Below are 27,850 nucleotides of genomic sequence, written 5' to 3'. Positions count from 1 at the left end.
GGTTTATGTTATGGGACAGTAGAAAAATGAAAAAAATCCGAAAACAGCCGTATGCCTGCTGAATCCGCACAAAAACAGACACAAATAGAAAAACACATCCAAACAGTGAAATCATTATAAATTCAAACACTGAGGGTACATCAATATACCTTATAAGATGTTAACTTCATATTATAGGACAGTAGAAAAAAGATTAAAATACCCTCGATCAGCCTTAGTCCCTGATACACATACGGAAAAATCAGACTCCTGGCTCAATGCCTTTAGGAATTATTACAAAAAACACACCCGAACGGCTGACCATTGACCTTTCCGAAGGTTGCACGGGTCTGAAACTCGGCACCCTGGATCAACCTTAGTCCCTGATACACACACGGAAAAATCAGACTCCTGGCTCAATGCCTTTAGGAATTATTACAAAAAACACACCAGAGCGGCTGACCTTTGACCTTTCCAAAGGTTGCACCGGTTTGAAACTCTGCACCCTGGATCAGCCAGGAGTCCCTGATACACATACGGAGAAATCAGCATCCGGGCTCATTGCCTTTAGGAATTATTGAAGAAAAGACAGTTTCCCACCTTTCTTACGTTTGAATTTTACAGACTGTGTTTTTGGCAGTTTTTTTTGGCAAGGGGGAAAAAATCCCAAAGTCCTGTGTCCAAAAACTGAAAAATCAGGTCATGTCAGACTCTATACAGTCTTAGACTCTTTGGCCAGAGTGGAAGTTTTGGAGGGACTACATTTCTACAGGTCGCAGGAAGTGTGAATATTTCATATGTCGTTTGGGGTCCCAAGACGAGCGGAACGACGAGGGTACATTAGTATATCTTATAAGATGTTAACTTTATTTGTAAGGTTTATGTTATGGGACAGTAGAAAATGAAAAAAAATCAGAAAACAGTCGTATTCCAGCTGAATGCGCACAAAAACAGACACAAATAGAAAAACACATTCAAACAGTGAAATCATTGCAAAATCAAACACTGAAGGTATATAACTATATCTTATGAGATGTTAACTTTATTTGTGAGGTTTATGTTATGGGACAATAAAAAAATGAAAAAAATCCGAAACAGCCGTATCCCTGCTGAATGCGCACAAAAACAGAGACAAATAGAAAAACACATCCAAACAGTGACATCATTGCAAAATATAACACTGAAGGTATATAACTATATCTTATAAGATTTTAACTTTATTTGTGAGGTTTATGTTATGGGACAGTAGAAAAATGAAAAAAATCCGAAAACAGCTGTATCCCTGCTGAATCCGCACAAAAACAGACACAAATAGAAAAACACATCCAAACAGTGAAATCATTATAAATTCAAACACTGAGGGTACATCAATATACCTTATAAGATGTTAACTTCATATTATAGGACAGTAGAAAAAAGACTAAAATACCCTCGATCTGCCTTAGTCCCTGATACACATACGGAAAAATCAGACTCCTGGCTCAATGCCTTTAGGAATTATTACAAAAAACACACCAGAGCGGCTGACCTTTGACCTTTCCAAAGGTTGCACCGGTCTGAAACTCGGCACCCTGGATCAGCCAGGAGTCCCTGATACACATACGGAGAAATGAGCATCCGGGCTCATTGCCTTTAGGAATTATTGAAGAAAAGACAGTTTCCCACCTTTCTTACGTTTGAATTTTACAGACTGTGTTTTTGGCAGTTTTTTTTGGCCAGGGGGAAAAAATCCCAAAGTCCTGTGTCCAAAAACTGAAAATCAGGTCATGTCAGACTCTATACAGTCTTAGACTCTTTGGCCAGAGTGGAAGTTTTGGAGGGACTACATTTCTACAGGTCGCAGGAGTGTGAATATTTCATATGTCGTTTGGGGTCCCAAGACCAGCGGAACGACGAGGGTACATTAGTATATCTTAAGAGATGTTAACTTTATTTGTGAGGTTTATGTTATGGGACAGTAGAAAATGAAAAAAAATCAGAAAACAGTCGTATTCCAGCTGAATGCGCACAAAAACAGACACAAATAGAAAAACACATCCAAACAGTGAAATCATTGCAAAATCAAACACTGAGGGTACCGAAGAATATCTTATAAGATGTTAACTTTATTTGTGAGGTTTATGTTATGGGACAGTAGAAAAATGAAAAAAATCCGAAAACAGCCGTATCCCTGCTGAATGCGCACAAAAACAGACACAAATAGAAAAACACATCCAAACAGTGAAATCATTATAAATTCAAACACTGAGGGTACATCAATATACCTTATAAGATGTTAACCTCATATTATAGGACAGTAGAAAAAAGATTAAAATACCCTCGATCAGCCTTACTCCCTGATACACATACGGAAAAATCAGACTCCTGGCTTAATGCCTTTAGGAATTATTACAAAAAACAAACCTAAACGGCTGACCTTTGACCTTTCCGAAGGTTGCACAGGTCTGAAACTCGGCACCCTGGATCAACCTTAGTCCCTGATACACACACGGAAAAATCAGACTCCTGGCTCAATGCCTTTAGGAATTATTACAAAGAACACACCAGAGTGGCTGACCTTTGACCCTTCCAAAGGTTGCACCAGTCTGAAACTCGGCACCCTGGATCAGCCAGGAGTCCCTGATACACATACGGAGAAATCAGCATCCGGGCTCATTGCCTATAGGAATTATTGAAGAAAAGACAGTTTCCCACCTGTCTTACGTTTGAATTTTACAGACTGTGTTTTTGGCAGTTTTTTTTGGCCAGGCGGATAAAAGCCCAAAGTCCTGTGTCCAAAAACTGAAAATCAGGTCATGTCAGACTCTATACAGTCTTAGACTCTTTGGCCAGAGTGGAAGTTTTGGAGGGACTACATTTCTACAGGTCGCAGGAAGTGTGAATATTTCATATGTCGTTTGGGGTCCCAAGCATGCGGAACGACGAGGGTACATTAGTATATCTTATAAGATGTTAACTTTATTTGTGAGGTTTATGTTATGGGACAGTAGAAAATGAAAAAAAATCAGAAAACAGTCGTATTCCAGCTGAATGCGCACAAAAACAGACACAAATAGAAAAACACATTCAAACAGTGAAATCATTGCAAAATCAAACACTGAAGGTATATAACTATATCTCAAGAGATGTTAACTTTATTTGTGAGGTTTATGTTATGGGACAGTAGAAAAATGAAAAAAAAAAGAAAACAGCAGTATCCCTGCTGAATGCGCACAAAAACAGACACAAATAGAAAAACACATCCAAACAGTGAAATCATTGCAAAATCAAACACTGAAGGTATATAACTATATCTTATGAGATGTTAACTTTATTTGTGAGGTTTATGTTATGGGACAATAAAAAAATGAAAAAAATCAGAAAACAGCCGTATCCCTGCTGAATGCGCACAAAAACAGACACAAATAGAAAAACACATCCAAACAGTGAAATCATTATAAATTCAAACACTGAGGGTAAATCAATATACCTTATAAGATGTTAACTTCATATTATAGGACAGTAGAAAAAAGATTAAAATACCCTCGATCAGCCTTAGTCCCTGATACACATACGGAAAAATCAGACTCCTGGCTTAATGCCTTTAGGAATTATTACAAAAAACACACCTAAACGGCTGACCGTTGACCTTTCCGAAGGTTACACAGGTCTGAAACTCGGCACCCTAGATTAGCCTTAGTCCCTGATACACATACGGAAAAATCAGACTCCTGGCTCAATGCCTTTAGGAATTATTACAAAAAACACACCCGAACGGCTGACCATTGACCTTTCCGAAGGTTGCACAGGTCTGAAACTCGGCACCCTGGATCAGCCTTAGTCCCTGATACACACATGTGAAAATCAGACTCCTGGCTCAATGCCTTTAGGAATTATTACAAAAAACACACCAGAGCGGCTGACCTTTGACCTTTCCGAAGGTTGCACAGGTCTGAAACTCGGCACCCTAGATCAGCCTTAGTCCCTGATACACATAAGGAAAACTCAGACTCCTGGCTTAATGCCTTTAGGAATTATTACAAAAAACACACCTAAACGGCTGACCTTTGACCTTTCCGAAGGTTGCACAGGTCTGAAACTCGGCACCCTGGATCAACCTTAGTCCCTGATACACACACGGAAAAATCAGACTCCTGGCTCAATGCCTTTAGGAATTATTACAAAAAACACACCCGAACGGCTGACCTTTGACCTTTACGAAGGTTGCACAGGTCTGAAACTCGGCACCCTGGATCAGCCAGGAGTCCCTGATACACATACGGAGAAATCAGCATCCGGGCTCATTGCCTTTAGGAATTATTGAAGAAAAGACAGTTTCCCACCTTTCTTACGTTTGAATTTTACAGACTGTGTTTTTGGCAGTTTTTTTTGGCCAGGGGGAAAAAAGCCCAAAGTCCTGTGTCCAAAAACTGAAAATCAGGTCATGTCAGACTCTATACAGTCTTAGACTCTTTGGCCAGAGTGGAAGTTTTGGAGGGACTACATTTCTACAGGTCGCAGGTGTGTGAATATTTCATATGTCGTTTGGGGTCCCAAGACGAGCGGAACGACGAGGGTACATTAGTATATCTTATAAGATGTTAACTTTATTTGTGAGGTTTATGTTATGGGACAGTAGAAAATTTAAAAAAATCAGAAAACAGTCGTATTCCAGCTGAATGCGCATAAAACAGACACAAATAGAAAAACACATCCAAACAGTGAAATCATTGCAAAATCAAACACTGAGGGTACCGAAGAATATCTTATAAGATGTTAACTTTATTTGTGAGGTTTATGTTATGGGACAGTAGAAAAATGAAAAAAAATCAGAAAACAGTCGTATTCCAGGTGAATGCGCACAAAAACAGACAAAAATAGAAAAACACATTCAAACAGTTGAAATAAACTGCCCCTTTGTTTCACCATACATGCATGGCAGAAATGTTCGCTTCCAAGATTTTTTGTAATAAAAACATTACAGATTAATCCTCTGCATTCTTTGTGCTTTTGGATTTTCTTTTGAGGATCTCTTTGGCTGTGTTGATGCAAATTGCTTCAAATTTGGTGTAAGTTATTTTTTTATGTAATATAAATCTACCACTGTCAGGGAATATCAACATTTTTCATTATCATATAACACAGCCAATTCAATCAATATCTGAAGCTAAAATTATGTTAGTGTATTTTAGGGATATCATAATGAATGTTTGTGTGTGTGTGTGTGCTGATTGAGTAATATGAACTTTTAAAACAGCAATGAAAGGCTGGTTCATTCATCTTTTACATGTCATTTAGCAGACGTTTCATCAAAGCGACTTACACCTTCATATTTATGAACATCAGCTTGTGTTCCTTTCTGTCTGTAGATGAGTGGGAGCCACTGATATCACAGCACCTCCACACAAAGTGTTTGGCACCGTCAGTTTGACTGGAAACACTGCTCTTATTGAACCCCATCAGCTTTTTGAAATGTTGGCTCCTGATTGGAGTTTCTCGCAGATTTACAGTGACTGACAGCAGCCGTTTCCTTTTTGTTTTTAAATAAATGTCCTAAAATGGTGACAAATTCCCATAATCAGTTTTAAGAACACTAAATCACAGTGGAAAGATTAGAAATGCTGCCTGTGGTACCTGTAAACGTGGTAACATGGTGAACTGTGCCCTGGCAACAATCTAATATTTATGCACTTTGAAGCCTTCGCCATGTGAAACTGCTGCACAGCTCTGATCTCAGCTGCTGCCGAGGTCAACACCTCGCTTGTTTACTGAAACTTTAAAAAAAGAAAAAGTGCCACCAAATCATAAAGCGACTGCACTTTCTTCAAGTCCACATTGATTCATTTTCTCCACACATTGGACTTAAATGAGCCTGGAAGGGTCTGCTGTGCGAGGACCATTATCCATTTGGAGCTAATGAAACTCATTTTTACCAGAGACAGATAGACTGAGTCTCCACCTTTTTTTCCACACATAAAAAAACATGCACTGTAGTTGACTTGAATGTTCAGACATATCTACCTTCATTTCAACCAGCTAGTCAGTGAGTGAACATTTGTTTGTCAAAGGATTTTCTTGTGGCGTTTTTTTTTTTCGATGACACATTGTTAAGTTATTGTTGTATGTGTTCTAATCCATATGTATGTGCATATCATTTCTAATGTATAGATTATCATGCTTATCTTTTATGATCTGTTTTATGTTCTTTCTTTTACATGCACTTCAAGAAGTCTTACTTTCCTTTACGTTGTCAGTGCCCTTTTTATGTGAAGGCTTCTTTTCTATAAACGTGAGAGCGTCATTGTCAGAAGGCACTGATGATATGAGAATAGAATAAACAAAACCTGTCAGTGTGACGGATTGAATTGTCTCTGTATTACCAGCTGTTATTTTATTTAATAATTTGTTCAAAATGCCATTTTAATATCAGTATTTTTGTATTTTCTTATGCTTTGTTGTAATTACCTGAGGGCAACAGTAGGGGAAGCGTAGCACTGTTGAGCTACTTTACGCTGCACTCCTTTCTCTCAGTCATTAACATCCGTGATCTGAGGAAAGTGTGTGTCTGTGTATTCTTCACTCATTATTCCCCTTTTCAGGGCTTTTACATCAACATTCAAGGTGGTATTGTTTGAATTATGGCAGATGAAGTAAGAAACGCGACACACATTCACGGTGCATTAAGAAGTCACAGTGACCTGTCCAGGGTGCACCCCGTCTGACATCCTACGGTTCGTGTTCACACTGAATGAGACACATTGTAATACAAGACCAGAACTGGATGATTGGATATTTCAGAGAGCAGCAATCTGAGAAACTTAAGTGATGGAAAAATAAATAACCACTCTTGCTCTCTTTTTTTGAAAAATGCGGGCTTCTGGAAATCACTTCACACATGCAACAGACGTGACTTACACAGAAATTACAGCTCCTTCAGGTAAATGTTTTGGTACTTTGTTATCCCTGAATGAATGGATATGATGTTTCACTGATCAATGCATCTGTATGATAAATATTACAGCACCTTGTGATTTTTTTTTTTGGATTTCAAATGATATTGTATAACAACAATATTTCTTATTCTTATCACCATCAGACAACACTTCATCTGTAGCTGAGATGGAAACAGGGTCGTCAGATCAAGAGGCACAGACATGTCAGGAGGATGCTGCTCCAATGGACAACACAGGTGGACAGCAGGGTGCCACACTGAAAATCCCTGCATTCACCAGGGGCCACAGCCAACTGGATGCAAAAGATGTGGAACAGAACAGCAAACTAGCTCACGTCAGGATCCACGTGGAACGAGTTATTGGTTGTATGCACACCAAGTTTAACATTAAAGGGACCATGCGCCTGGGTGTTGTGGTCAAATACGAAGGCGAGGAAAAGACTTTACTTGATAAGATTGTTGTTATATGCTCTGACCAATATGTGCCCAAGTGTTGTTCTGAAGCTACCTAACACCCAAGACACCTAACACCTAACAAAAAGAGCTAAGTTACAGTCAAAAAGTGTCAACCATATTAACAGTTTAAGGACCAATTGTGGTTCAGGTCAAATGGGATTCAGAGTCAGATTCAGATTTGCCATTGTCGTAGTCGTCAATCCAGTCAGAAGGAGAATATAAATCAGGGAGCTCCTAATTGGGAAGGGTGGAATAATTCATCATTTGGACAGACTTATCAATTGCACTTTTCAGAGTCATCATAATCACTTTTTAACATGTGGAAATGAGCATTTCGTGGGTTGTATTCCACAGTACAAATGACTGGGTGAGGTATAATCTGTCAAATATTAGCCTCATGAATGAACTTTTCAGGCAAAATAATGACATAACAGGACAAGAACACAACGAGACACTGCGACTTGGGCTAGCTACGGTAAGTAAAGACATTAAAGACCTTAAAGAGCTATGACACAAACTAACCACACTAAAAGACGAACTGAAAAAGGAAATTAAAGAAGAAATGATCAATCTACAACAAGAGATTGAGCGTAAACTAACAGATAATATAAATGAACTACAGACACAGAAGGGAAATCTTGCTGAAGCCCAAGCCCACGACAGATGCAAGAAAAGATCGAAGGGAGGTCGAGGAGGAACAACATACTAATACGTCATACTACATGTGATGTCCACAGACTGTCGGCAACTGATTGGCAGGGTGTCCGCACTGGAAGAGTCGAGTGGCATATTTCAGTTCATTGACTGTGTTACAGGGAGTCTGCACTCCAGTCATGCAGAAAGATTCTGTGAACAAATCTTTTTTAACCCTCTGCATTCTTCGTGCATTTGGATTTTTTTGTGGATATCTTTGGCTGTGTTGATGTAAATTGCTTGAAATTTGGTGTAGGTGAAGTTAATTTTTATGTAATATAAAGCTACCACTGTCAGGGAATATCAACATTTTTCATTTTCATATAACATACAGCAGGCCATTTTAATCAATATCTGAAGCTAAAATTATTTGGGTGTATTTTAGGGCTATCATAGTATGGTGTGAATGTGGGTTTAGGAATGAATGTGTGTGTGTGTGTGTGTGTGTGTGTGTGTGTGTGTATGTGTGTGTGTGTGTGTGTGTATGTGTATGTGTAACTCCAGGCACTCACATCAAGTTCAACTCGACATGATACACAGGCACCTACACCTACAAAGAGGCTCATACACACATTCACTCCTTTGAGCAAAAAAAACAAACAGGCATCTTGAGGGACTTCAAAGACTTGCCCTCTACGTGAACCCAAACAAAAGTCTGGTTTTGTTTACACAGGTGCAGTTACAGGTAAACAAAATGTTTCACTTTGTTTGGGGCTCAATTCATCCTGACTGTCAAAGACACAGCCTCAGACGCTGAAGCCCTCGACCTCATCAACCATCAGTCACAATGTACTGAAAAAGAAAAAGGTTAAATAATTTATCAAAACTAACCCTAACCCTATCATATTATAGTGATTACATGTAAAATAATTAAATCAAATCAAACATAAGCTAAATGTTTTGTATGACCTGTGTGATCATCCGTTTTTGATGAAGTTTAAAATCCATAATTTGTATTAGTAGTGTATGATTTCACTTTCACTGAACTCAGTACCACTTATACTTCATATACTAGTAGTATGGAGTACTTTTACTGTATACGTTTTGGAGGAATATAGGGTCAAAGTTCACTTTTTGAAACAAACAATAGGGTAATCATTTTTGATGAAGTATAAAATCCTTATTTTTTTTTTTATCACTAGTTTATGATTTTACTTTCCCTGGATTCAGTACCTCTTGTACTTCATATGCTGTGAATATGAAGTACTTTTAATGTATACTTTTGGAGTAACCTGGGCTCCCTTCACACCAAGCAGTCTTATTTCTGGTTTTCAAAATAAAGTCCTATCGGATGCGATTACAACATACTGAAAAATAAATGTTCAAATTATATGTCAATTTAATTTATTATATAACAATTATATCACATTATAGTGATTACATGTAAAATAATTGTTGAATATTTTCTAGTTTCTGTCATTTTTCAGCTTCTTAAATGTGAATATTTTTGACTTTCGGTTGCAATTATAGGTAAACACAATACTTTGTTTAGGGGCTCAATTCATCCTGACGGTCAAGACACAGCCTGAGATGCTGTGAAGCCCTCGACCTCATCAACCATCAGTCACAATGTACTGATTATATATTAATTATACATCAAAACAAACCCCAAGCCTATCACATTATAGTGATTACATGTAAAATAATTACATCAAATCAAGCATAAGGTAGATGTATTGTATGACCTGTGTAATCATCTGTTTTAAGTATAAAATTAATTCATATATTAGTAGTATGGAGTACTTTTACTGTATACTTATTGAGTAATCCTGGGTCAAATTTCCCTTCTTTTTTTTTTTACACTTGCACAATGATAACAATGTTCTTCTTGGTGCCAGTGATTTTATTGTGCAAGAAACACTGTGAATCTGTGAATATAGTAGAGAAGACGTTCATGAATAACCATCCATAATCTGTGTGGCGCTGTCTTTACTGTGAACTTCAAGTGGCAGTCACTCATTCATCATCCTCACGCTGACACCTTTTACAAATGACACAAGGCCTTTGAAATGATATAAGCAAGAAAAATAATGGGGGGCGTACCTCATATACTAGTAGTATGAAATACTTTTACTGTATATGTTTTGGAGGAATATAGGGTCACACTTCACTTTTTGCAACAAATAACAAGGTAATCATTTTTTGGCAACTGTAATTTCACAGTATTGTTTTGTCAGCTGCCTAAATTATGTAAAATCCGATTAATGCTATGCTATTTATTTAAATCAAGTCTCTAACACAACAAAGTGTGTAATAAATGAGGGTTAGGGTTAGGGTTATTACATGAAAGCCAGTGCATCTGAATACTTGATTTGATTACACTGAAATTATTTTCTTCACACATTTTGAATTTGAAAATGATCAGTGGGACCTGAGGAAGTGGACCTGAGGTGTTGCCAAGGGGGAAATAATCCTCACAGCAGGCTCCGTGCTAAGTGAAATTCATTTTTGTGTTGGGGATACAACTGCTCAAATGGATCAAATACCTGAAACTGTGTGAGAATTCCAAGCATCAATAAACCGTTGGATTCCGATGCTCCACCAGGTGAACCAAGGCGGCCTTCAGTGGAAGTGTGGTTCACTTCCTGTGGTTCTGTAAAAATGCAGAGCAGAAGGGAATTAAAAAAAAGTTTTATGTTGCTTTTAGGTTTCAAGTCCAGTCAATGGAACACATTTTAGGAAATATTAATGTTATTCCAAGATTATCTTTTACTTTTCATGCCATATAACTCAGAAAAGATTTGTGGGAAAAAGAAAGGCAAATAATTTCATGACCACTGTCTGATATAATCTAGTAACATGTATCGATATAGACACACAGGAGCTATATACACAACCACCCAGACACTCCACTGTCCAAGTACTGAAAAATACATACCCACACACACATCACATATGGTGTTGAGAGAAATAATGTTTAGAAACACTTTTAAATACCCTTGTTAATGCTGTCTCTGTGTATCCTGACAGTTTTTCTTGCACATACGGTGAGAGATAAAATTCTCCTCCATGGTCCACCCTCACTTGGTCCACAAAGGCCATAGGTCACGACAACATTCCTGCTTAAGCAATGAAAAGGGAAATAAAAAATAAAAAGACATTAACCGGCTCATTCTGTCATAAGGCCGTGTCTCAAATTCCACATCCTATCACAAGTTAATAAGACATATTTCACATATATACGGGGTAGAGTGGCTGAGTGGTTAAGACCGGTACCCTGTGTGCGAAAGACAGCATGGTCGTAATGGTCGCAAGTTCGACTCCGCCCCTGGCTGATTGTACTCAATTCCATTGTTAGTCGCTTTGGATAAAAGTGTCTGCTAAATGACATGTTATGGAATATTTTAATGGGTTCATCAACTGGCCGTCGCTTATTACAGTGCTGCTTCACAGTATGTATCCTTTCATTTATAAGACCACCTAAATACATAAAATACAAATACAATACAAACAATAGAAGAGAAGGGATGGAAACAACCATAGTTAGTGGAGAAGCGTTTTTTTTACATTGTGGACATGCAGCTCTACTGAAGAGGAACTAAGACCATAAACCCTTTAGAACAATGTTTGGAGGGCATCAGACTAATGTTTTACAAGGAGCACAGTAACCCCTAACTGAACATTTTAGGAGAGCAAGCAAAACATTTAGGGGTGCACACCTTAAATTGACTTGCAAAGCAAATATTCATATTTCCTCTCATTTTCACTGTATTACTGATCAATACTTTTATAATAATTGCAGAAATTGCAATGTGCTGTTTAGAATTCTAAGTGAATTATATTGTGCCCTTGTTTGTTGAAGAATAAGATCACATAAGAGACATTAAGTGTACAGAAAATGCAATCACTGTCATTACAGTACAATTATTAACTAGTGCTTGAAGTGGCCCGGTACTTTCCAGTACACAGAACCGGCACTTTTATTTCCGTACTGGGACTTTTCACAAGATGCTGGTAATCTCTTGAGATTATCAGTCCAATTCATGATTATGGTCCAGAGCAATAATATCTCAGGGTACACTATGTGACGTTCACCTGTTCTCGCAAAATTCCTTGAGTTTAGAGTTTTTATTTTCTATCTAATCTCTATCTGGAAGATGACCGCTGTGGCGACCATCATCATGCTTCAAAAGCATGAGTTAGCTCATCCACACACTCATACTTTCTGATATAATAAAAATAAACATGGAGCTGGCAAATTGAGGCTTGAAAATATCAGAGGACCGTGCACAGAAGGGATTAAGCTGTCCAGTATCCTGAACTATTTTGCTCAAAACAAGATCAATTGATAAAGTTAGGTTACCATGGAGATTTATTCTCTGAAGCTCTGCCAGACCAGGGTAAGAGCCAGTAGAGATTAAAACTACTGATGCTTCCATTTGGTTAGCTGTCACTCTTATTGGTAAATAATTGAATTAACCCCCATGAAAATATTATGCTGTATGTCAATCAATTTTACAATCATTCATGCCTACGGTGGTCATTATTAGAGGTTTGATAATATTCTACATATATTATTGCATTATTTTGTCAACATGAGGAGTTAAAGGCTCCAGAAGAAAAAAAAAACACTGAATGCTGACATTGTGAAAGGTCAACTGTTAAGAAACCGGTAAAGATCCGAAAACAGCCTTATCTCAGAGTATTGCGCACACGAACAGACACCGATAGAAAAACACATCCAAATTGTAAAATCATTGCAAAATCAAACAATGGGGGTACAGAAGTATATCTTTTAAGATGTTAACTTTATTTGTGAGGTTTATGTTATGGGACAGTAGAAAAATGAAAAAAATCAGAAAACAGCCGTATCCCAGCTGAATGCGCACAAAAACAGACACAACTGGAAAAACACATCCAAACAGTGAAATCATTGCAAAATTGAACACGTAGGGTACAGAAGTATATCTTATAAGATTTTAACTGTATTTGTGAGGTTAATGTTATGGGACAGTAGAAAAATGAAAAAAATCAGGAAACAGCTGTATCCTTGCTGAATGCGCACAAAAACAGAAACAAATAGAAAAACACATCCAAACAGTAAAATCATTGCAAAATCAAACACTGAGGGTATATAACTATATCTTATAAGATTGTAACTTTATTTGTGAGGTTTATGTTATGGGACAGTAGAAAACCTTTCCAAAGGTTACACAGGTCTGAAACTTGGCACCCTAGTTCAACCTTAGTCCCTGATACACATAAGAAAAAATCAGACTCCTGGCTCAATGCCTTTAGGAATTATTGAAGAAAAGATAGTTTCCCAAGCTATTTTACAGACTGGGAGTCTTTTTTGGCCGGGGGAAAAAAGCCCCAAGTCCTGTTTGTCCTGTGTCCAAAAACTGAAAATCAGGTCGTGTTATAGACTCTAATCTCAGCTGAATGCGCACACAAACAGACACCAATAGATAAACACATCCAAACAGTGAAATCATTGCAAAATCAAACACTGAGGGTACGAACTAAATATTTTAAGATGTTAACTTCATTTGTGAGTTTAATGTTATGGGACAGCAGAAAAATTTAAAAAATCCGGAAACAGCCTTATCTCAGCTGAATGCGCACACAAACAGACACCCATGGAAAAACACATCCAAACAGTGAAATATTTGCAAAATCAAACACTGAGGGTACAGAACTAAAACTATTAAGATGTTAACTTCATTTGTGAGTTTAATGTTATGGGACAGCAGAAAAATTTAAAAAATCCGGAAACAGCCTTATCTCAGCTGAATGCGCACACAAACAGACACCCATGGAAAAACACATCCAAACAGTGAAATATTTGCAAAATCAAACACTAAGGGTACATATGTATATCTTCTAAGATCTTAACTTCATTTGTGAGGTTTATGTTATGGGACAGCAGAAAATTTAAAAAAATCCGGAAACAGCCTTATCTCAGCTCAATAGGGCAGAAACAGACACTTATAGAAAAACACATCCCAACAGTGAAATCATTGCAAAATCAAACACTGAGGGCACAGAACTAAAACTTTTAAGATGTTATCTTCATTTGTGAGTTTAATGTTATGGGACAGCAGAAAAATTTAAAAAATCCGGAAACAGCCTTATCTCAGCTGAATGCGCACACAAACAGACACCCATGGAAAAACACATCCAAACAGTGAAATATTTGCAAAATCAAACACTGAGGGTACAGAACTAAAACTCTTAAGATGTTAACTTCATTTGTGAGTTTAATGTTATGGGACAGCAGAAAAATTTAAAAAATCCGGAAACAGCCTTATCTCAGCTGAATGCGCACACAAACAGACACCCATGGAAAAACACATCCAAACAGTGAAATATTTGCAAAATCAAACACTGAGGGTACAGAACTAAATCTTTTAAGTTGTTAACTTCATTTGTGAGGTTTATGTTATGGGACAGCAGAAAAATGAAAAAAATCCGGAAACAGCCTTATCTCAGCTGAATGCGCACACAAACAGACACTTATAGAAAAACACATCCCAACAGTGAAATCATTGCAAAATCAAACACTGAGGGTACAGAACTAAATCTTTTAAGATGTTAACTTCATTTGTGAGGTTAATGTTATGGGAAAGGAGAAAAATGAAAAAAATCCGGAAACAGCCTTATCTCAGCTGAATGCGCACACAAACAGACACCAATAGAAAAACACATCCCAACAGTGAAATCATTGCAAAATCAAACAGTGAGTGTACAGAACTAAATCTTTTAAGATGTGAACTTCATTTGTGAGGTTTATGTTATGGGACAGCAGGAAATTTAAAAAAATCCGGAAACAGCCTTATCTCAGCTCAATAGGGCAGAAACAGACACTTATAGAAAAACACATCCAAACAGTGAAATCATTGCAAAATCAAACACTGAGGGTACAGAACTAAATATTTTAGGTTGTTAACTTCATTTGTGAGGTTTATGTTATGGGACAGCAGAAAAATGAAAAAAATCCGGAAACAGCCTTATCTCAGCTGAATGCGCACACAAACAGACACTTATAGAAAAACACATCCCAATAGTGAAATCATTGCAAAATCAAACACTAAGGGTACATATGTATATATTCTAAGATGTTAACTTCATTTGTGAGGTTAATGTTATGGGAAAGTTGAAAATTAAAAAAAATCCGGAAACAGCCATATCTCAGCAGAATGCGCACACAAACAGACACCAATAGAAAAACACATCCAAACAGTGAAATCATTGCAAAATCAAACACTGAGGGTACAGAATTAAAACTTTTAAGATGTTAACTTCATTTGTGAGTTTAATGTTATGGGACAGCAGAAAAATTACAAAAATCCGGAAACAGCCTTATCTCGCTCAATAGGGCAGAAACAGACACTTATAGAAAAACACATCCCAACACTGAAATCATTGCAAAATCAAACACTGAGGTTAGAGAACTAAATCTTTTAAGATGTTAACTTCATTTGTGAGGTTAATGTTATGGGAAAGTTGAAAATTAAAAAAAATCCGGAAACAGCCATATCTCAGCAGAATGCGCACACAAACAGACACCAATAGAAAAACACATCCAAACAGTGAAATCATTGCAAAATCAAACACTAAGGGTACATATGTATATCTTCTAAGATCTTAACTTCATTTGTGAGGTTTATGTTATGGGACAGCAGAAAATTTAAAAAAATCCGGAAACAGCCTTATCTCAGCTCAATAGGGCAGAAACAGACACTTATAGAAAAACACATCCCAACAGTGAAATCATTGCAAAATCAAACACTGAGGGCACAGAACTAAAACTTTTAAGATGTTAACTTCATTTGTGAGTTTAATGTTATGGGACAGCAGAAAAATTTAAAAAATCCGGAAACAGCCTTATCTCAGCTGAATGCGCACACAAACAGACACCCATGGAAAAACACATCCAAACAGTGAAATATTTGCAAAATCAAACACTGAGGGTACAGAACTAAAACTCTTAAGATGTTAACTTCATTTGTGAGTTTAATGTTATGGGACAGCAGAAAAATTTAAAAAATCCGGAAACAGCCTTATCTCAGCTGAATGCGCACACAAACAGACACCCATGGAAAAACACATCCAAACAGTGAAATATTTGCAAAATCAAACACTGAGGGTACAGAACTAAATCTTTTAAGTTGTTAACTTCATTTGTGAGGTTTATGTTATGGGACAGCAGAAAAATGAAAAAAATCCGGAAACAGCCTTATCTCAGCTGAATGCGCACACAAACAGACACTTATAGAAAAACACATCCCAACAGTGAAATCATTGCAAAATCAAACACTGAGGGTACAGAACTAAATCTTTTAAGATGTTAACTTCATTTGTGAGGTTAATGTTATGGGAAAGGAGAAAAATGAAAAAAATCCGGAAACAGCCTTATCTCAGCTGAATGCGCACACAAACAGACACCAATAGAAAAACACATCCCAACAGTGAAATCATTGCAAAATCAAACAGTGAGTGTACAGAACTAAATCTTTTAAGATGTGAACTTCATTTGTGAGGTTTATGTTATGGGACAGCAGGAAATTTAAAAAAATCCGGAAACAGCCTTATCTCAGCTCAATAGGGCAGAAACAGACACTTATAGAAAAACACATCCCAACAGTGAAATCATTGCAAAATCAAACACTGAGGGTACAGAACAAAATCTTTTAAGATGTTAACTTCATTTGTGAGGTTAATGTTATGGGAAAGTTGAAAATTAAAAAAAATCCGGAAACAGCCATATCTCAGCAGAATGCGCACACAAACAGACACCTATAGAAAAACACATCCAAACAGTGAAATCATTTCAAAATCAAACACTGAGGGTACAGAACTAAAACTGTTAAGATGTTAAGTTCATTTGTGAGTTTAATGTTATGGGACAGCAGAAAAATTAAAAAAATCCGGAAACAGCCTTATCTCAGCTGAATGCGCACACAAACAGACACCCATGGAAAAACACATCCAAACAGTGAAATATTTGCAAAATCAAACACTGAGGGTACATAACTAAATCTTTTAAGTTGTTAACTTCATTTGTGAGGTTTATGTTATGGGAATGTAGAAAAATAAATAAAATCCGGAAACAGCCTTATCTCAGCTGAATGCGCACACAAACAGACACCAATAGAAAAACACATCCAAACAGTGAAATCATTGCAAAATCAAACACTGAGAGTACTGAAGTATATCTTATAAGGTGTACATTTCATTTGTTCAGTTAACTGTATGGTTATTTGTCATAATAAAACTTTTTTTCAACAAATGTTGCTTTCACAGCACACATTATTGTTGTAATCATATCATTATTATTAATATTATTATTATTATTGCTGTTAATATTATTATTGTTATCATCACCATCATTATATTTATATCATTAATACATTGACATTAAAAAAAAAACAAACTCGCGCATTCATTCTATTGGGAACAATGACATGATGATGCTGAAGCCACCTTCAGCATTCGCTTCCGATTTTCATTAAGTTTCGATTCCACCTTAAAAAAAAATGCACGTTTCGGCCAGTAGGGAGAAGTGCAAATTCAGGAATGGTTGCAATAGAATTCAGTCAGCATTCATATTTGAGATGGACTTTCTCCTATAGTCCAAAGTAGATATGGACATATAGCGGATCACTGGAAAAATAAGGAGCTGTAGTATGCAAAGCAGGTGACATATTTCATGGGAAATCATATTAGGCCACTAGAGGGCAGTGCAAAGTCACAAATTGTTGCAAAATAATTGTCAAAATCTTGACTTTTGAGCTTGATTTTCTCCAAAATTCTCAAACCAGGAAAATTCATCACAAATAACCCGATCACGATATGACAATATCAAAATTCTAAGATCATATCTTGTCTCATGTCATGATATAGCTATAATATTGTCATGCCTTCCTCATCATAGTTCACATTCCATTTGTCAGAGATAAAATATGAATCCATAACCCATTTTGAGAGGCAGGTTCTCATAAGGTTGGGAAGTGTCAACTAACTGGGTTGCCACTGATGGGTAGACTCCCCTGTTCAAATGTTGGAGTTTAGTATTTTGGGCAACACCATGTTAGTTTTTGAAACCAGAAACAACCATAGTTATAAGAGAAGGGATGGATACTGATAGCTTGTCCACTACAAATCCACCTATAACTGCAACTTTGCAAACATGAAATGCAGAGCTGTCAATCACACACGGTGGGACTGACAGCTCTGCATTTAAATGTAAAATTAAATTTACATTGTGGACATGCAGCTCTACTGAAGAGGAACTAAGACCATAAACCCTTTAGAACAATGTATGCAGGGCACCAGACTAACTTTTTACTAGGAGCACAGTAGCCCCCCCTATAACTGAATGTTTTAGGAGAGCAAGCAGAACATTTAGGGGCGCACACCTTAAACATTTCCTCTCATTTTCACTGTATTACTGATCAATACTTCGATAATAATTGAATAAATCGCAATGTGCTGTTTAGAATTCCCAGTGAATTTTATTGTGCACTTGTTTGTTGAAGAATAAGATCACATAAGAGACATTAAGTGTACATAAAATACCATCACTGTCACTACAGTACAATTATTAACTAGAAGTGGCCCGGTACTGTCCAGTACACAGAACCGGCACTTTTATTTGTGTACTGGCACATTTCACAAGATGCCGGTAATCTCTTATCAGTCCACTTGATTATGGTCCAGAGCAATAATGTCTCAGGGTACACTATGTGACATTCACCTGTTCTCGCAAAAGTCAAGTGTTTATTCCTTGAGTTTGGAGTTTTTATTTTCTATCTAATCTCTATATCTCTAAGACGACCGCTGTGGCGACCATCATCATGCTTCAAAAGCATGAGTTAGCTCATCCACACACTCATACTTTCTGATATAATAAAAATAAACATGGAGCTGGCAAGTTGAGGCTTGAAAATATCAGAGGACGATGCAGAAGGGATTAAGCTGGGCAATAGCCCGGTATCCTGGACTCTTGCTCAAAAATTAATAAATTGATAAAGTTGAACCTGAATTTTCCTTAACACTAAAACAAGGCCAGACCAAAAGTTTCACTCCCAGGGCTGGAGTATGCCAGGTGTAATATTATTAGATATTAATGTAGATGTTATGCAAGAATTTGATGCACAAGCCTGTTTTCTTTGTGTATTACCTTAATGACTCTGTCCTGGCAGTGCTGGATGATCTTACACAGCTCCTCTGTACCCTGAGACTCGAGACTCTGATGAAGGATCTGCTCAAACATCTAGTAAAACACAATTTGTAGTTTTGTACCTAACTTTGTGACATACATGCATGTAACACCAGACAAACTGACTCATATAGGAATATCCCATGAAATAATGTGATAATGTACTACACCCAGTTCCACAGTCTGTATTGTGGCATGTCTGTAGACAACTATATCTATTTAACTGTCCACTGAGTTATCAAACTGCCAAAAGATGTTCGCCTTTAGTTCTACTGTGTCCTTGATCAATGCCACAGTCAGAACCTCATCATTCAACTATTTGACAAACTCTAGTCAAACAGGAGCTACAGTGTAGGAAAATGATCAAGAAATAAAACGAGTGTCAACAAAATGATTAGCTCTCATAGAAACTTCCCATTGTGTTAACCAGTTAACCAATAACCTATATTAGACTGGTTAGTCAGTAGTTGAGGTTTCACCTCTCTCATGGGGATCTGGGCCCTTTGGACAAACACTGACGGGCTGCTCACGTTAAACTGTTGCTGCAGACCCTCAAGGCTCAGGTTCACCACCTTCTCATAGCAGCTGTGCATCTTAACTGGATGGAAAGCCAGCATAGAGATCTTCTCCATGTGCTGAGGAGGAGGACAAGAAGGGAGAGGAAGAGATGGATGAGGCATGGACAGATTTGGGAAAAATGTATAATTGTGTCTCACAATAAATATACTACTGCAAAAGTATCACTAATGTTATACTAGACAAATGCTGTTTAAATCACAAACATATTTGGAATAGGAGTATAGGAATTGCGGATAGATAACATTTGTTTTGTAAAGATCCAGATTCTTGTGCTTCAACTGCGAAAATCAGAGTGCATTTTCTATATATAATCATTATATATTGTGCTTCAATTTATTTTCTCATGTTATGGGTTTTATTTAAAGCGACACAATTTTCAACCTTCACGTAATGTCTCTAAGCAGGGATGGGAAGTATTTCTGATACATGTATTAAAAAAAATACATATTTAAAATACAAAATATGCTCTTTTCTGGAGATGATGAAAAATTCCTTCAGATTTTGTACCAATATATTTCCATTATGTGTATTTTATTTAAAATACTGTAACATACATCCTTTGAAAAAAAGTGATGACATAAGAAGACAAATTGCAGGATGCTGCTTCAGATTGGACGTCATGGTGCTTGTGCCTACTTTAATTTGCCAGGACTTGTTAAGATCACAATTAGTCTACATAAGAATTGAATTGAGTCAAGCAATTACCATCAGAGCTGAGTTTCAAGACTTTAGAGCTCACTCTGTCGTTTACATCGATGACAGTGTTAAAGTCGCCACATAAAATAATTTTGTATCCGACCAATAGCGGTTCTTCCAAGTCTTTTAAAAAGTTGAAAAATGTTTGTTCTCTCATGAGAGGTGTACACGTGTATTGTTCGTATTTTTTCTCCTCGGTAAAAACAATCCAACATGAGCAATCTACAAGGAATTAAATTAGGAAATCATTCGTTTTACGAATAATAGTGACATCACCAGTTTTAGAAAAAAGATCCCACCATCAGCTTTACTTTCGCCAATAGAAATTACACTTAGACCTTTGTTCCACATGCTGGATACCTTTACTCTTTACTTGTGTTCAGTCTCAGTTCTTGACAACATAATATGTCAAAGTCAGTTTTCAACAAGAATTTAATTTGTTGGGCTCTAAAAGAATTTGATTGGATGCCATGGGCATTCCAAGATGAAACTTTGGGGAAGGTCATAAATGTTTGGGGGGGAAGCTATGGTGTGGGTTTGTCGTCATTTTATAATATATATATATATTTATATATATTTATTTTATAACAAGCTTTTCTTTTCTTTTTCTCTACCTCTACAAAAGGTGTTTCATGATCATCATCAGGCTCTGGAGCGGGGAATTCAGGAGTGGGAGAGAAAGAGCCAAAGTTGTTGCTGTAAGGGGGGCTCTCTGCTACAGCCTGCGGATAAAGCGGGGTGCTGCCGACTCGCTGACCCTGACCCTTATACCTATTCCAAGCCCTACCAGTAGAGGTCCCCCAAACCCCAATTTATGAGCTGGAATAAAATGATATCAAAGTTTAGTTGGGGTGGCAAAAGACCCACGATAAGACTGGAAACTCTCCAGCTGCCAAAAGAAGGAGGGATGAGACTTCCAAAATTAAAGGAATACTACCATGCGGCCCAATTGAGATATATTGTAGGTTGGTGCAAACCAGACACAGTGAAATGAAATAGAAAAAGAGTTTGGAGAAAACCCAGTACAGAATATAATTGGGGATAAAGAAACATACAAGAAGATTCAAAACCAAATAGACACAATCACGATGTTCACATACAAAATATGGTTCAGCATAATAAAAAAATATAAGATACAGAAAGACACTAATTTATTGAATATGATAGCAATTTTACACCGACTAGGTACGATATAGGATTTAAACAGTGGACAACCAAGGGAATCACAGCATGGTGTGTTTTGGTGAAAGATGGACAGCTTGAGAGTTTCCAAAATATGACAGAAAAAAAGGATTTAGATAATCAATCATGAATTCTGTGGATTCCTGCAACTTAGAGACTACTATATGAAAGCGATCAGGATGGACCCCTCCTGAGAAGTGAATAGTGGGATCCAGATCATCATAATCAACGCATACCACAAACCACAATTAGAATTATATTGGGACTATATAAAAAAATGCTACAAAATACATACAAAAAAAAGATGGGAATCAGGATTTAACATAAAACTTAGTGATGAAGATTGGCTAAGATTGGTATAATCTGCCAGACATTAGCCTCATGTATGAAACAAAGTGATTTTGAAGCAGAAACATATTTAGGTTACAAGGTCAGAGCTGCAGTGACTTCCTGACAAGTACAAATGAGCATTTTATGGGTTGTACTGGCAACAGATATGACAAATGTTGGGTGGCTGGGAGATTATGTCAAAGATTACCCACAATATTAACTTTGAAGCATTGTTAGTTTTGTGTAGCATCAGATAAAACATGTACTCCCTCCCCTCTTAATTTGAAAAGAGGACATTTGTAATATGGAAATGATTGAATATTTGGTGGTTTTGAGGAGGACTGATGCAGGACAAAAGTATTAATCTTTTATGACAACAATTCTTGGGAGTGAACATTCCTGCCATATACTCAAGTGTATGGTGAAAACAATGTTCAGTGTTCTATTGATCTATTAATAAAATGTTTTCATTTGAATTCCAATTTGCCAAAGAGACCTTCTTACAAGAAAGTGTGCCATATGCACTAACACAGTGGAAATGAATCATAATGAAGCCTGAGGGTTAAGGAAACAGTTTGTCATCAACTAAATACTGTAGGTGTCCAAAGCCTGAGGGTCAACCTCTTTCCCCGGATGAAGCAGAATCCAGTCACGTTAACTGTGCGTTGTAAGAATGGAAAAGACTGTCATAAAAAAAAAATAATAATTACAACACCCACACTGTATCAACATTCAGAGTGGACCTAATTTTTAAGAATAGAGGGATAGATTTAGTGTATAGCCTACTTGTTAAATAGACAGGATACCTGCAGCAGCAGCACCAGCGAAGCTCTCTGAACAGATCAGCAATGTGACCGACAGTCCTCACAACCGAAGACGCAGCCGAAACACAGCAAGCGGTTCCGCGAAAACGGGAGCTTTGCAGCTGCGGGTCCGGGTGAGAGGACATCGGTTCTCACAGTGGAACTGTTCAGACAGAAAGTCTGGCTCCCGTGTAACGTCGCAGACAACACCATCTCAGAGATAGGATACTGACTGCATTTAAACACTAAACTTTCGCAAAAAACAGCAAAGCGAAAAAGAAAAAAAAGAGCATGGAACATTTACATGTGCATATATTATGATTAACTACATTTCGATTAATGCGTGTGTGTTTAAATGCATGTGTATGTATGTATTTTCAATGAGTGAAAAGACGTAGTTACTGTAATTAACGAACACATTTTAGCAATGGCCTGCTGTTCAGCTCATTATAATAATGTAAAATTTCACTTACCTCTACATTTTTGAGCATCTTCCTGTGACATGTCAATAGCCTCCCTCTACCACCAACTTCCCCAGTAATTCCTTGGTCAGCGACTGATGCTGCAACTCCATTACATGTTCATCCACCTGCTGAGCAGACACTAACCTGTTCACGTTTTGGATATTAATCCGCTGCTGCTGTGGTGGGGAACTACGTTGCGTTGGAGTGTGATGATGGTCGATAATTATCTTAAAGCTACAGTAGTCGTTGAAATAAACTGCCCCTTTGTTTCACCATACATGCATGGCAGAAATGTTCGCTTCCAAGATTTTTTGTAATAAAAACATTACAGATTAATCCTCTGCATTCTTTGTGCTTTTGGATTTTTTTTTGAGGATATCTTTGGCTGTGTTGATGCAAATTGCTTCAAATTTGGTGTAGGTGAAGTTATTTTCCACTGTCAGGGAATATCAACATTTTTCATGATCACATAACACACTATTCAATCAATATCTGAAGCTAAAATGATGTGGGTGTATTTTAGGATTTTAGGGATATCACGTGTGAATGTGGGTTTAGGAATAAATGTGTGTGTGTGTGTGTGTGTGTGTGTGTGTGTGTTTGTGTGTGTGTCTGTGTGTATGTGCAACTCCAGGCACTTCTTGTTCTCACATCAAGTTCGAATCGACATGATACACAGGCACCTACACCTACAAAGAGGCTCATACACACATTCACTCCTTTGAGTAAAAAAAACAAACAGGCATCTTGAGGGACTTCAAAGACTTGCCCTCTATGTGAACCCAAACAAAAGTCTGGTTTTGTTTACACAGGTGCAATTACAGGTAAACACAATGTTTCACTTTGTTTGGGGCTCAATTCATCCTGACTGTCAAAGACACAGCCTCAGACGCTGAAGACCTCGACCTCATCAACATCAGTCACAATGTACTGAAAAGAAAAAGGTTAAATAATTTATCAAAACTAACCCTAACCCTATCATATTATAGTGATTACATGTAAAATAATTACATCAAATCAAACATAAGCTAGATGTTTTGTATGACCTGTTTAAAATCCATAATTTGTATTAGTAGTGTATGATTTCACTTTCACTGAACTCAGTACCACTTATACTTCATATACTAGTAGTATGGAGTACTTTTACTGTATACGTTTTGGAGGAAAATAGGGTCAAAGTTCACTTTTTGCAACAAACAATAGGGTAACATTTTTTGATGAAGTATAAAATCCTTATTTTTTATCAGTAGTTTATGATTTTACTTTCACTGGACGTATTCAGCTGAGGTAAGGCTGTTTTCGGATTTTTTTCTTTTTTCTACTGTCCCATAATATAAACCTCACTAATGAAGTTAACATCATATAAGATATACTTCTGTACCCTCAGTGTTTGATTTTGCAATGATTTCACTGTTGGGATGTGTTTTTCTATTGGTGTCTGTTTGTGTGCGCATCCAGCCGAGATAAGGCTGTTTTCGTATTTTTGCTTTAAACAAAGAATGCTTTCAAAAATGGAAGTGTTAATCATTTATTTTCATCAATCAACAAATTGCAGTGAATAAACAAAAGAGAAATCTAAATCACCCTTTGTGAGGTTTATGTTATGGGACAGTAGAAAAATGAAAAAAATCCGAAAACAGCCGTATCCCTGCTGAATGCGCACAAAAACAGACACAAATAGAAAAACACATCCAAACAGTGAAATCATTATAAATTCAAACACTGAGGGTACATTAATATACCTTATAAGATGTTAACTTCATATTATAGGACAGTAGAAAAAAGATTAAAATACCCTCGATCAGCCTTAGTCCCTGATACACATAAGGAAAACTCAGACTCCTGGCTTAATGCCTTTAGGAATTATTACAAAAAACACACCTAAACGGCTGACCTTTGATCTTTCCGAAGGTTACACAGGTCTGAAACTCGGGACCCTAGATTAACCTTAGTCCCTGATACACATACGGAAAAATCAGACTCCTGGCTCAATGCTTTTAGGAATTATTACAAAAAACACACCCGAACGGCTGACCATTGACCTTTCCGAAGGTTGCACAGGTCGAAACTCTGCACCCGGGATAAGCCTAAATCCCTGATACACATACGGAAAAATCAGACTCCTGGCTCAATGCCTTTAGGAATTATTACAAAAAACACACCCGAACGGCTGACCATTGACCTTTCCGAAGGTTGCACAGGTCTGAAACTCGGCATCCAGGATCAGCCTTAGTCCCTGATACACACACGGAAAAATCAGACTCCTGGCTCAATGCCTTTAGGAATTATTACAAAAAAACACACCAGAGCGGCTGACCTTTGACCTTTCCAAAGGTTGCACCGGTCTGAAACTCGGCACCCTGGATCAGCCAGGAGTCCCTGATACACATACGGAGAAATCAGCATCCGGGCTCATTGCCTTTAGGAATTATTGAAGAAAAGACAGTTTCCCACCTTTCTTACGTTTGAATTTTACAGACTGTGTTTTTGGCAGTTTTTTTTGGCCAGGGGGAAAAAGGCCAAAGTCCTGTGTCCAAAAACTGAAAATCAGGTCATGTCAGACTCTATACAGTCTTAGACTCTTTGGCCAGAGTGGAAGTTTTGGAGGGACTACATTTCTACAGGTCGCAAGGAGTGTGAATATTTCATATGTCGTTTGGGGTCCCAAGACGAGCGGAACGACGAGGGTACATTAGTATATCTTATAAGATGTTAACTTTATTTGTGAGGTTTATGTTATGGGACAGTAGAAAATGAAAAAAAATCAGAAAACAGTTGTATTCCAGGTGAATGCGCACAAAACCAGACAAAAATAGAAAAACACTTCAAACAGTGAAATCATTGCAAAATCAAACACTGAAGGTATATAACTATATCTTATGAGATGTTAACTTTATTTGTGAGGTTTATGTTATGGAACAATAAAAAAATGAAAAAAATCAGACAACAGCCGTATCCCTGCTGAATGCACACAAAAACAGAGACAAATAGAAAAACACATCCAAACAGTGACATCATTGCAAAATATAACACTGAAGGTATATAACTATATCTTATAAGATTTTAACTTTATTTGTGAGGTTTATGTTATGGGACAGTAGAAAAATGAAAAAAATCAGAATACAGCCGTATCCCTGCTGAATCCGCACAAAAACAGACACAAATAGAAAAACACATCCAAACAGTGAAATCATTGCAAAATCAAACACTGAAGGTATATAACTATATCTTATGAGATGTTAACTTTATTTGTGAGGTTTATGTTATGGGACAGTAGAAAAATGAAAAAAATCAGAAAACAGCCGTATCCCTGCTGAATGCGCACAAAAACAGACACAACTAGAAAAACACATCCAAACAGTGAAATCATTATAAATTCAAACACTGAGGGTACATCAATATACCTTATAAGATGTTAACTTCATATTATAGGACAGTAGAAAAAAGATTAAAATACCCTCGATCAGCCTTAGTCCCTGATACACATACGGAAGACTCAGACTCCTGGCTTAATGCCTTTAGGAATTATTACAAAAAACACACCTAAACGGCTGACCTCTGACCTTTCCGAAGGTTACACAGGTCTGAAACTCGGCACCCTAGATTAGCCTTAGTCCCTGATACACATACGGAAAAATCAGACTCCTGGCTCAATGCCTTTAGGAATTATTACAAAAAACACACCCGAACGGCTGACCATTGACCTTTCCGAAGGTTGCACAGGTCTGAAACTCGGCACCCTGGATCAGCCAGGAGTCCCTGATACACATACGGAGAAATCAGCATCCGGGCTCATTGCCTTTAGGAATTATTGAAGAAAAGACAGTTTCCCACCTGTCTTACGTTTGAATTTTACAGACTGTGTTTTTGGCAGTTTTTTTTGGCCAGGGGGAAAAAAGCCCAAAGTCCTGTGTCCAAAAACTGAAAATCAGGTCATGTCAGACTCTTTACAGTCTTAGACTCTTTGGCCAGAGTGGAAGTTTTGGAGGGACTACATTTCTACAGGTCGCAGGAGTGTGAATATTTCATATGTCGTTTGGGGTCCCAAGACGAGCGGAACGACGAGGGTACATTAGTATATCTTATAAGATGTTAACTTTATTTGTGAGGTTTATGTTATGGGACAGTAGAAAATGAAAAAAAATCAGAAAACAGTCGTATTCCAGCTGAATGCGCACAAAAACAGACACAAATAGAAAAACACATCCAAACAGTGAAATCATTGCAAAATCAAACACTGAAGGTATATAACTATATCTCATGAGATGTTAACTTTATTTGTGAGGTTTATGTTATGGGACAGTAGAAAAATGAAAAAAAATCAGAAAACAGTCGTATTCCAGGTGAATGCGCACAAAAACAGACACAAATAGAAAACACATCCAAACAGTGAAATCATTGCAAAATCAAACACTGAAGGTATATAACTATATCTTATGAGATGTTAACTTTATTTGTGAGGTTTATGTTATGGAACAATAAAAAAATGAAAAAAAAACAGAAAACAGCCGTATCCCTGCTGAATGCGCACAAAAACAGACACAAATAGAAAAACACATCCAAACAGTGAAAT

At 37.2% G+C, this 27,850-nt stretch overlaps 1 protein-coding gene across 1 annotated transcript in view; it reads right to left on the bottom strand.

Moving 5' to 3' along the window:
* The window catches only part of LOC131463470 (protein Niban 2-like), a 54,350-nt gene extending 30,944 nt beyond the window's left edge, over nt 1-23,406 (bottom strand). The window contains exons 1-3 of the mRNA XM_058635200.1: nt 23,287-23,406; nt 19,703-19,858; nt 19,185-19,277 (exon numbers count right to left, since the gene is read on the bottom strand). Of these exons, the coding sequence (XP_058491183.1) occupies nt 19,185-19,277; nt 19,703-19,858; nt 23,287-23,304 (267 nt within the window). The 5' untranslated portion in view covers nt 23,305-23,406. The remainder of the gene's footprint in view (nt 1-19,184; nt 19,278-19,702; nt 19,859-23,286) is intronic.
* Nucleotides 23,407-27,850: the final 4,444 nt, after the last annotated feature.

The sequence above is a fragment of the Solea solea genome, chromosome 8, assembly GCF_958295425.1.
Source record: "Solea solea chromosome 8, fSolSol10.1, whole genome shotgun sequence".
In the NCBI taxonomy this organism is placed as follows: domain Eukaryota; kingdom Metazoa; phylum Chordata; class Actinopteri; order Pleuronectiformes; family Soleidae; genus Solea; species Solea solea.
This window is presented reverse-complemented; position numbering and strand designations above follow the sequence as displayed.